Consider the following 12,853-nt stretch of genomic DNA (forward strand, 5'->3'; position numbering starts at 1 on the left):
GGTTCAATTTCTTATCAAGTTTGTATGAAGGTCTCTAAAAATAGTGAAGGCCCAGCATGGCCAGGTGGTTAGGGGACCTTACTCGTAACCTGAGGGTCGCGGATTCAAATCCCTGGCCCACCGACATGCTCGCCCTTTTCAGCCTTGTAGGCGTTATAATGTGACGTTCAATCCCACTATTCGTTGATAAAAGAGTAGCTTAAGAGTTGACTGCGGATGGTCTTTCACTGCTAAATTAGAGACGGCTAGTGCAGTTAGTCCCCATGTTTTGTGTGAAATAAAAAAAAAACGAACTAAAATAGTATATAATGTTTTAAAATTTATATCCCAGAAATAGCTGACATACAATAAATATCAACTGTCCAACTCAGTATCAGAGTATCAGAATGTATGACTACAAACATTTACAAGCTATCGTCTCTTCAGTAAAACTAATGCCCCTATATATCAGTATATTAATTGAAAAGTTACAAGATAACTAAAACCAACATTGTGCCCTAATATAAAATATAATATTTTACATAATATAAAATGCTAGCATATCACAAGAAAATTAAAAGGCATTAAAATAACACATAGTAAAGTTAAATTACTGGTGATATAAAGTGAATATATTTTTACCTTGTATTCTACTGTAAATACTGAACAATTTAAGATATAAACACAATAATACTGTGTGTTGTCTGTCTATGTAACTATTTCACCAAAATTCGTTTGGAAGTTCATTAAATTCATGCGGGGGCTTATACAAATATTCGGTTTTGTATTTTACGGTTTTTAAAGGTTTTGCGATTTTTACTACTACTTCGCCCCCCTTATGATGGATTTGCACCACGTTTGACATAAAGGTTTGCTAGGTCTCTGCTGAGATACATGAAAATGTGCAATTTTGCACTTTGTGCTTTGCAGTTTTTATAAATGTATTTTCACAGTTGCATATAAGAGAAACAACTTTCCGCGTCCTAAGATAATCTTTCATTAATCATGAATTTACATAACTTCCTTCCAGGGGACAGGTTCACCAGCTAGTATAAAACGTATCCTTTGAATCTATTAAAAAAAAAAAGTAAAGGGCCCGGCATGGCCAAGCGTGATAAGGCGTTCGACTCGTAATCCGAGGGTCACAGGTTCGAGTCCCGGTCGCACCAAACATGCTCGCCTCTTTCAGCTGTAAGGGCATTATAATGTGACGGTCAATCCCACTATTCGTTGGGAAAAGAGTAGCCCAAGAGTTGGCGGTGGGCGGTACTGATTTACTACCTTCTTTCTAGTCTATCACTTCTAAATTAGGGACGATTAGTACAGATAGCGTTTGAATATGCTTGCATGAAATTCAAAAGCAAACAAATTATACTATTTATGCTATTTCCAGTAATAAGTAGTAATTTACTTGGAGTGCAATAAAAAAACGAAATGTTCGTGTCTATCATTGGATATAACTGATTATTTAAAGCATGTATTTTTGAAAGTTATGTGTATGTATCCACTTTGCTATGTCTTGCTTTAGGGCATAACATACATAAAATATTCGGATTGACACATTGAAAGGCTGTAATCAACTTTATATTTCAAGTCTATGTCCAGATAACAGCAAAATACTGTAATAACATCTGAACAACATTGCTTATAACAAAGAAAGTAAAATTATTCCAACTGAAATTAACAACGCATTTTACTTTATTATGAATTAGCAATTTCATAAATCAGTAATATTTTTAATAGACTACATCGTTATTAAATGTTTAGTCTTGTGCTATCATTCCAAGTTCATTAGTTCTTGTGTACAATTAGCAGTTTCTATTTTATTGTCATTTGTAAATGTTGTTCACATGTTTTTTCTTTGAAGCTAATCGGTTTGTCCTCCGCTGGGAAAGCGGTAAGTCTTTGGATTTACAAAACTAAAATCAGGGGTTCGATTCCCCTCGATGGACACAGCAGATAGCTCGATGTGGCTTTGCCGTAATAAAACACACAGACTAATGGGTTTTGTCGATATTTTCAATCACTTGTTTTTATTAATTCGACATAAATATATACTTTTTTTCAAATTCTTATGAGAGAACTGCTTATTTTCGTAACAAAAAAATAAAGTAAGGAAACTGTGGGTGAAATGTCATAAATAAAACGTTTTTTTATAAATAGGTTCATCCTTATCAACCATCCTAATAAGTATGAGCAAATCTATAAAAAAAGATACATCGCTTTGATGATAGCTTTTAGCTGGATCTTCAGTTTCGTTTTGCTGGTCCCCACTCTCACCTCCTCGTGGGGCACGTTTGGTCTGGATCCTGAGACCTTCTCTTGCACCATTCTCAAGCTCCATGGAAAATCTCCCAAGAAGTTTCTGTTCGTCTTGGGGTTTCTGATACCGTGCGTTGTGATAATCATTTCTTACTCGTGTATATTCTTCAAGGTACGTTTTCATCAACTGTTTTGTTTTTTTTTGCCTTGAAATACGTAGTAAACTTCGAGTAGTTCTGAAGACAGCTTTTATAACAAAGTTATTTACGCTAGATTAATTCTCAAGATAGCTTCCAAACAAACATGTAGAACTACAATAATTCTCAAGATAAGTTTTAAAACAAACTTGGTAAAGTTAAAGTAATTCTTAAGACTTTAAGACATGATATCATACGGGTACATGCTGTGATTTTCTGTGTAAGGTTCGGCTAGACGAGCAACACATTGAATGGTGCATGTTTATTATTTGCTGTACCACAGACGTTCACTTTATTTATTAATGCTCAAGGTACGTCGGACAAGAGAGAATGTAGCTGCCCACAGTCCTCCAGTAAGTCCCACCTCACCCACACCTTTAATGAAACATTCCGTGCAGAAAAAGGACGAACTTCGGATAACGTGCATGATGCTAACCATATTCATATCTTTTCTCATCTGTTTTCTTCCTCTCATGATCGTGAACGTTTTCGACAATAAAGTCAGGTAATACACAGCTGTCCAAATACTATATTATATACACACCCATAGTAGTAATTTAAGGGTTTGTTAGTTCAGTGTTCTCAGCCCATTTTACTCGAGACACCCCCCACACACACACACACCTAGTTTACCATTTCCATACAAACGGTTTACGCATGTGACGTAGCAACTTTTTTTACAATATTTTACTAAAATTTTGAGGCATCCCTACAGAAAGTCCATGACATCCCGGTTGAGAAATATTGAAGTTTTAGTTTTATACGCTGTCTTGTCTGTGTAAGCCTTTCTGTATCACTGTAAAATTCCAGTCCATCAGATACTGTTATTAACAAAATAACACAATTTAATACGCTCTGATAAATGACATGAAAAACAACTGACCACACTCAACATAATGGTTCATGAATGGATGCTGTAGTTATCATTCCCAAAATTATCACATATTTTTGGTGATGGGCAAAAGTATTCATCTTACTGTTTGACTACTAAGATTGTATAATTTATGTTTATTTCCGACAGATAACAAATGTTTCGTGCTATCTTTTGTTGTTTTTGATGTAAAGATAACAACGTCAAATCATTTTCAGCATACTGACCAAAAATTTGTACCCTAAATATGACCCTCCCTCTAACGTGTCTAGCTATGCTAAAAACAAACCAGCTAAGTGTAACGTTGATTTATTAATAGCTTGTGTTTAAGTCTCTTGTTTTTGTGCTTTAATGTATTGTTCCAGGTATCCTTCTTTGCATGTCTTAGCGGCTATCTTAGCATGGATGTCATCGTGTGTTAATCCTGTGATCTACGCAGTTATGAATCGTCATTATCGCAAATCTTATATCCTCTTCTTTAAGTTGTTCATCCCACGCCAAGGTACAAAGCTGATCCTTTCTAGAATATGCTTTAGTTAGAAACAAATTCATTTAATAACTAATGATGTTAGTTGAAGATAATGCTTAGTTTAGAAACAAAATGCCAATTAATTGTTTGGAATATTAATAAAAAACAGCGGGAGTAATTTGTTTTTCTGAGACGAACAGCTTGACATGAATGAGAAACATAGTCTAACATAACGAAAACTTATAAGGCTTAAACAATTATCTAAAGTTCTCTGATTAATCTCTTTATATGTAGTGGTGAAAGAGTTTTCCAGAACAGCTGTGGTAGCCAATTTCTAACCTTGCTTCTACTGTTCTCACAGAAACGTAGGAAGTGAAAGAATGTCATTAGGCTGTTTTAAGCTCAAAGTAACACGAGTTATTTGTATTCCACCAACGAGGGTATCAAAAACCGATTGTTGGCGTTATATGTCACTAATCTTTCTCTTGTTATTTTTCAAAAATGATTAGGCACAGTAAACGTAATAACAAACAAACGACAGGAAATAATAATTTCTTAAAAGTTGTTGAATTGACGCGAAAAGCTTTTTGAACAAATCTCTCAAAAGAATATCGGGAAAGCTGTTCATCGTAGCTTAATATAACACACACACACAGTTGTGGGTTGTTGTTTCTTTAACTGAGCGTCACGGGTTCGAATCCCCGTCACACCAAACATGCTCACCCTTTCAGCCGTAAGGACGTTATAATGTGCGGTCAATCTCATTCTTCGTTGGTAAAAGAGTAGCCCAATAGTTGGCGGTGAGTGGCGATGACTAGCTGCCTTACCCTGCTAAATTAGGGATGGCTACTACATTTAGTCCTCGTGTAGCTTTGCGCGAAATTCAAAACAAACCAAACCAAAGATCTTTAACTGAGACATCTATACTGTTGTTTTTACAAACGGAGATTTAACGTTATATGACGAGAGTGTGGCTTAACGTCTGGAATTTTCTTAAATTTAGGAAATAATTAGAGCAATATAAAACGCGATTTGGGCAACATTAGATATGACTTATTCGTGATTATAGTAATCACTTAATAAGTAATTAGTGTATGATTTAGTCAGCTTGTGTCTGTCAGACAGTTACTGTGAATCGTGATTTTGTTTGTAAAAATACATAAGAGATAAAATTTGAAAAGCTATGTAATGTCAGGGGACACATTATTTGGGTAGAAGTAAAACAAACAAATAAACAAGTTTTCAAAATCATCACACGAGCTTGAAGAGAGAGGAAAAGTGCCAGAAATTACTAGAAAAATAATATAGAAGTTTAAAACTTTGTTAAATTTTGTGCAAAAGTACTCGAGCTATTTATACTGACCTAATTCTTAAATAATTGACTATTCAACTCCGTCCACCACTGCCCCTTAAGCTACCCTTTTCCAACAAAAAATGAGATTGATTATTACATTATATTTTTATTACATTTTCGGTGACAAAGCTCAATTGTACAACGTGCAGATTGCGAGTTGAGTACTCTACTCACTAGACCATACTTAGGAAAAGAACTAAGAACAGAAACAGATACTTCAAGCAAGTGGTCCTAAAATTTCATCAAGAAGAAAACTGAAAATCACTCTCACTGTAGAAAACTTCTCTACACAACATGATGTGTGGATAATTGATGTCTGTTTTGTTTTTTAATTTCGCGCAAAGCTACTCGAGGGCTATCTGCGCTAGCCGTCCCTAATTGAGCAGTGTAAGACTAGAGGGAAGGCAGTTAGTTATCACCACACACCGCCAGCTCTTGGGCTACTCTTTTACCAACGAATAGTGGGATTGATCGTCACATTATAACGCTCCCACGGATAAAAGGGCGAGCATGTTTGGTGCGACGGGGATAATAAATGATGTCAAGAAAGAATGTATGATTTTCAAATGATATCCAAAACTAGAGCACTTTGGAATAGTTCACTGTCCTTCTTCAGAACATTAAAGGGTGGATATTAGAAATAGTCCTCATAATCTTGAATAAGTTTTTGGTTTTGAATTTCGCGCAAAGCTACTCGAGGGCTATCTGTGCTTTCCGTTTCTAATTTTGCAGTGTAAGGCTAGAGAGAAGGCAGCTACTCATCACCACCCACCGTCAACCCTTGGGCTGCTATTTTACCAAAAAATGGTGGGATTGACCGTCACATTTCAACACGCCTCCACGGCTGAAAGGGCGAGCATGTTAGGTGTGATGGGGATTCAAACCCGCGTCTTTTGGATTACAAGTCGTGCGCCTTAACTATCTGGCCATGCCGGGCCAACTTGAATGTGAAGTTAGACTAGCTTTAAATAGTTTCACAATTTATGACAGGAAATTCCACTTACACTACACAATAATTTCAACAATAAAAGATAAAATATCGTACCAGAACTGATTAAGTATATTGACTGGAGTGGAGTAAAACCAAATACTTTAACTTTCTCTAATGGATTATTGGTTGATGGAACTCTCGTAGATCAAGAGAACTTAAAATGTTATCATTAGGGCCATAAACACAACAAACCATTAAATCCAAGTCGAATTGCGATACATGAAGTTGTACAACTAATAATTCCACACCAGAAAATCCCGAAGTAGATATATACCTTTAGAAATAAGATGCAGGAAGTTTGATGTCACAACTTAACATTGGAGGAGTTTACCACCTTTATTTGTCAGACTTGTATGACCTAAGCTATGAAACTGTACAACTGACTAATGCCACAGATTACATGACTTATTTATAGAATACGAGATGGCCTAATAACTTAGGTGTGATTAAAAAAAACTTGTAAGATTGATACTGGTACAGCTGTAAGTCTTCGGATTTATAACGCTAAAATCATGGGTTCGATTCCACTCGGTGGACTCAGCAGATAGCCCATTGTGACTTTGCTATGAGAAAACACACACACATACACACACACACACTGATACTGGAGATGTAGCATAAATACACCAGTTTTTCCAAATGATTGCAACTTGCCAAATAGGTATAGGTTCTAAAAGAGATGAAAAACACCGAAAGAACAAGTAGTACATGGACCGAGAACTAATTAATTGGCATCGCCAATTGTACTTCTTAAGAAGAATTATTGGTTCACAAGATATTGTGTGAACTATCGATTGTGAATGAAGTTATACAGAAGGATCCCTACCCATTGGCAATGATTCTTTCTACTTTGGATGATTTTTTCAGGCCAAATAATGGTCCGTGTTTGATATAAAGAGTGGATACTGGCAAGTTCAAGTCAATGAAGCAAATGGGGAAAATATAGCCTTTACTAGAGAAAATGGGTTGTGGTAAATTGTTACCATATTGACTATGGAATGTATCTGTTATGTTCTAAAATGTCGTACACATCTATTTATGTAACATAAATAGCATATGGTAAGACTTTCAGTGACGTTTATGATAAGCTATGAAACGTAATAAATTGTTTGAGAAACGTTTTGTTTGTTTATTCTAAAGCACAAAACTACATAGAGGGCTATTTTTTCTCTGACTGCAGCGGAACCCGATTTTTAGCATTATAAAACCATCGATTTACTGCTAAGTCAACAAAGGGCACTTGAGAAAAGAGAACCTTCAGCCCAAACTTGAGATGTTTGAATCGTTCTGTCAACAAGTGAGTTTCTTAGAATTAGAACACAATGTTAGTGGAAGGTGAGAGTTTACTGACCAGCCATGATTGGATTTGTCCAGAATTGGTCAACAACATTATCACCAATAGTTAAAATCATTCTCAGACACAGTTCATACTCTACACAGATTACTTGAAAAACCAAGCAAATCTTGTTTGTGAACAAGCAGTAAAAAAATGGAGAAATAACTCACCATTATTGTTGTATTGACATACTGAACTCTTGATGGTCCTTTCATAACACATGCAAGTGTCAGTAGCTTTGCACTAAGAATCATATTATAACATGGGAAAGAACATGCAAGGCAATGGATGTGCAGAAAGGAAACACTGAACGACTTTGAAAGAACTACTAAATACTTTAGTAGCAAAAAATAGTCAAGGCTTTCATTCTAAATGTTGGTGTTTGTTTATTTATTGTTAAGCAAAAAAGCTACACAAAGAACTATCAGAACAGGTGCTGAATCCAAGCTTTTAGCTTTATAAGTCTTCAGACTTTCTGTAGTGCCCCTCCAATCAAGAGTAAAATAGTAACTATTCCTTATTTTTACGAACTATCATTAACTAAATTGTAATTTATTTGTTGAGAGATAATGAACAAATAAATTACAAATAAGTTAAAGTTACTTCTTAAAAATAAGGAATAATTTTAACATAAGTTAATGTAATGTTTGTATGGTTAATACTACAGGCTGGGTTTCTTTTACAGTAGGGTTTCTCACTTGTTGGTGATAACTGTCAGCAAAAAACGTAGTCACAAGATTAACGTGCTTTAAAATAATATTTATTCTCAAAACAAGTCAGATGCATGTTTTGCTATTGATTTCCAATGTTGTATCTAAAGCTTTAAATAATTATATTTTTGTTACAAATCCACACAGCTCGTTCAATTCCTTTACTATTCAATTGACAGTAATTATTTTTCTTTATTTCTTACTACACAATCTGCAATAGATTCATTCACTTACGTTACTCCGTGGGTTATTACAGTTGTATTCATAACTTCAAATAATTGTTTCGTTTTTTTGTCAAAGTCCACACAGAAAGGTTCAGTTACTTTAGAACAACCTTTAACAAGACAAATTTTTCTCCTTTTATCTCTGTTATTACACATCGCTACAAAACTTTAAATATTGTCCATTAGGGCTAAACTAACCATCACGCAGTGTAACTTCACTTTCACTAACTTAACGTTTGCTGACTTAGCTTATATATATAAATTACCCAGCTGAGGCCTAGAATTTTCTATAAACTACGAGACACTATGATGTAACAGCACTCCCTTAAGGCAACGAGAAAAACACAGAGGGTTAGATGTCAGATTACAACAACTGAACTGCACAGAACGTACGACTCTTATTGAATTACGTAACGACATTTTTACAACTATCGCTTTATAACACTTTTAATATGACAACTCAATATATTCATTAAATATTAAATCACTAAATAACAACACTTGCACTGAACAGTCTCCTATATTCAACAAAAGTCAATCCCACTATTCCTTGGTAAAGAGGAATCTCAAAGCTGACGGTAGCTGATGTTCACTAGTCTTCTTTATAGTTTATTACTTCAATACTAGGCATAGCTAATACAGACACACTTCGAGTAGCTTTATGTGAAACACAGCATAAACAATTGTCTAGCTATCTATATCTAGGGCCTTGATTCATGGAAAGACAACAGTATTATATTTACAAAACGGACATAGACGAAGATCGAAGCTGTATGGTTATATATTTCTACCTTATTATACTTCAGAATTTGCTGCGTAAATGATCACCACCAACACTCGAATCAGTACATCATTGTCTAAACTTCTTGAAAGAAAATAACTCCCTCTACCCAGTTGGACATCCACGAACACTGTGTAATGATTTCTTGTATTATGTTAAAAATAACCTGATTAACTAATAATATGATTCCAGTTGTCAAGATCATCAAGCAGTCTCATTAAATAAAAACTTGGCCCGGCATGGTCAGGTGGGTTAAGGCGTTCGACTCGTAATCTGAGGGTCGCGGGTTCAAATTCCGGTCGCACCAAACATTCTCGTCCTTTCAGCTGTAGGTGTGTAATAATGTGACAATCAATCCCACTATTCGTTGGTAAGAGAGTAGCCCAAGAGTTGGCGGTGGGTGGTGATGACTAGCTGCCTTCCATCTAGTCTTACACTGCTAAATTAGGAACGGCTAGCTTTGTGCGAAATTCAAAAATAAATAAATAAAAACTTCAGAGATTATGTGAGCTTTAAATATATGATTATAAGTAATGCCTTAATAAAATCTTAGTCTTATAAAATTACGTAAACAACTAAGAACTAAAACTTTAGTTTACATTGTGCTTTAGAAACTATTGATTTATGTTGTTGTTTTTTAAAGAAATATCTTTAACAAATTTTTTTTTTATAGCTTCCCGACAATCCACGTGCTCGCCTCGACTTTAGCGTGGATGTCTTCTTGCATCAATCCGGTAATATATGCCTTAATGAACCGAACCTACCGCAAAGCTTACTATCAACTCTTCCGCTGTTGCTCCTGGAAACGTCCGACACCAAATTCCAAAACCTATCACTCGGGATCGAACGGATCACATACTGTAATTACAGAAGCATTTACTTTCCCAAAAATAAAATACAAAGATGAAGATGACCAAGTTTAAAGATATTCTGACATGTCCTCGGGTGTATCTGATGTTTCTCAAGTATCTGATGCACGTACGCAAATAAAAATAATGTTGAAAATTAAACCGAAATGAAGTAGAATATAATTGTTCCAACCAAGTAATGTTTGAAATGTTAACGTTAGAGTTTTATGTTATCTTTTTTATCGGGGGAGGTAGGGGTGGGGACATATTCTGTTGAGATGAAGTGCACCACTTTTTGAGACTATATCAGAAACACACAAATAAGAACAATGTAACTCTTTTTACAATACATTCAAGTTGCATAAGAAAGGTAACAGTCAGATGTATTCCTTTCTGACAAAACCTTGGTATAAAAACAGCAATACAAGGGGCATAACCCAGTAGTTAGCGTGCTGGCTGTGTAGATCAGAAGGTCTAAGTTTCGAGTCTGCGATATGTCGCTGAACATGATCCGTATTTTTAGGTGGGTGCGTTATAAAAATAATAATAAATCCCTCTATTCGAATAAATAGGTGTATAGACAACGACCACTTGTGGTTGTTCATCTTTCCCGTGGTCAACATTTCTATTCATAAACCTTGACGCCTCTTTACTCACAACTTAAACAATACGACCCTTAAAGTGCCCTTCAATTTGAAATTAACAAATGCTACTAATGTAAACCTCTCCATTATTCATTTACGCCATGAAGTTTGCTGTAGTCTAACTTGTTACCTGATGTAGAACTTCTCAGAAACATAATTACTGTTGTTAATTACCATCATAAACAAGGAGATATCTCCTGCGTGAGATTTTTGAAGATTTATAAGGGTAATTAAAAAAAACAAACAGGTATAAAGCTTTATAAACAAGTTAAATTATATTTTATAAATTTACGCCTGCGATTACGTTCTCGTTTGTTTCGGGAATTACAAAACAAAATAGTTATACCTGTCACGCAAGACATAAACTAGAATCGTTTAATGCATGGCACATCTGAAAGTTTATAGTGATAATGCAAACAAATGTTTGTTTTACCATTTTTGCTCATACAAAGTCTGTCTCTAATTTTGAACTAATAGACAAGAGGCCCGACGCGTAATCTGAGGGTCGCGGGTTCGCATCCCCGTCGCGCCAAACATTCTCGCCCTTTCAGCCGTGGGAGCGTTATAATGTGACGGTTAATCCCACTCTTCGTTGGTAAAAGAGTAGCCCAAGAGTTTGCGGTGGGTGGTGATGACTAGCTGCCTTCCCTCTAGTCTTTCACTGCTAAATTAGGGACGGCTAGCACAGATAGCCCTCGAGTAGCTTTGTGCGAAATTCAAAAAACAAACAACCAATAGACAAGAGGTAAGGCAACGTGTCATAAGCACCCAACGTCACTGACTGCATTACTCTTGAGTCTGACTGAAAAAAATAAAGTCGTCTCTCAGTCTCACTCTCGCTCCCCCTCCCGAGAGAAGATGGTATTTGAGGCAAAGGGACGCAAACCATGGGTCGTCAAATAAAAGTATGGACCAATCACGTCTGCTTTCCAAAAGATTATGCTCTGAAGTAGTCAGTTAAATGGTTGAGCCCAGTGTATTGGACATTCATCATAGTATACTCTTTATCTTGTTTCAGCATAAGTTTAGGTAGTGTTCTGGACGTTTTAGAATCTTCTGAGGACAGGATTGTTTGGTGAACTTCTAGTATGCCCGAAACAAAACCAGTTGCCTATAGTGTAGGATGAAAAACGAAATGAAAATTAAAAGTAATATAATCCTCGTCATTTTTTACAAGTCCGTATCTCAGAAATAATATTGAGGTCAATCGAGATTCTTGTTTCGAAGTAGTGTTTCATTCTATTTTTTAATCTTAGACGTTAGTTTACTTGTTTTTTATGAAAATGTATTTGTTAATTATGATAAAGCAAGCATAGAGTATGTTTAAAAAAGTGTCTTAGAAACAATAACATATGTAATGTTAAATTTAGAATTTAATAGAAAATATTAGTGTGGTGTGTCTTGTCTTTATTTTCAGTATTGAAAAACATGTCAATAAATCCTTCACGAATCAGTTTTCTTTGTAACTAGGAAAACTTGGTCTTTCAAAAAAGACACGTGAAGCCAATAAGTATTTCAACATTAGAGGATTTGTTTCATTTGTTTTAGAATTAAGCACAAAGCTACACAATGGGCTATCTGTGCTCTGCCCACCACGGTTATCGAAACTCGGTTTTTAGTGTGTAAGTCCGCAGACATACCACTGTGCTGCAACATTAGAGGAGGTATGAGTAATTGATATACAGTTACATTAAACAAAATAAAATATTCTAAGACATAGAACTACTACTTATGAATAACTGGTATACAATTACATTAAACAGGAAAATAAAACAAAATTATCCTTCTGACACATAGAACTACTAGTTATTGTCTGAAGACAATTTTGTGAAAACAACTCCTTATACTTGTAAAAGAAAAGCCATAACATGACATAGTTTTGATGTACTCTATAGACCTAAATAACCGGTAAAATAATTATAGGTTTACAACTTTAAATTATTTTTCTACTAACTCTTGCTCTGTAATAAGTTTATTGTTATCAGAAATTTTGTTCAAAATGAGATCAGTTTGCATATTAAGAATGAATATTTATTTTCATGTTCAGTTGAGAACTTCATGTAAACTTAAGGACTTCACATATTTGTAAGTGGAATCAAATTATTACCGAAAGACCGTAACTGGACAATATAAAGTAGCATGCAAATAACAAATGAAGCCAGATAGTCATTTAATGTTGGTAGCATC

At 35.2% G+C, this 12,853-nt stretch overlaps 1 protein-coding gene across 14 annotated transcripts in view; it reads left to right on the plus strand.

Annotated features, from left to right (window-relative positions):
• The window catches only part of LOC143222261 (protein trapped in endoderm-1-like), a 29,367-nt gene extending 17,182 nt beyond the window's left edge, over nucleotides 1–12,185 (plus strand). For 7 of the 14 annotated variants that reach the window (XM_076448521.1, XM_076448518.1, XM_076448520.1 and 4 more), the window contains 4 exons: nucleotides 2,143–2,413; nucleotides 2,750–2,943; nucleotides 3,675–3,811; nucleotides 9,848–12,185. In XM_076448521.1, coding sequence (XP_076304636.1) covers nucleotides 2,143–2,413; nucleotides 2,750–2,943; nucleotides 3,675–3,811; nucleotides 9,848–9,882 — 637 coding nt within the window. In that variant the 3' untranslated portion in view covers nucleotides 9,883–12,185. The remainder of the gene's footprint in view (nucleotides 1–2,142; nucleotides 2,414–2,749; nucleotides 2,944–3,674; nucleotides 3,812–9,847) is intronic. The other 7 variants (XM_076448515.1, XM_076448510.1, XM_076448513.1 and 4 more) reach the window with 1 other exon arrangement.
• Nucleotides 12,186–12,853: the final 668 nt, after the last annotated feature.

The sequence above is a fragment of the Tachypleus tridentatus genome, chromosome 8 (genome assembly GCF_004210375.1).
Source record: "Tachypleus tridentatus isolate NWPU-2018 chromosome 8, ASM421037v1, whole genome shotgun sequence".
NCBI lineage: Eukaryota > Metazoa > Arthropoda > Merostomata > Xiphosura > Limulidae > Tachypleus > Tachypleus tridentatus.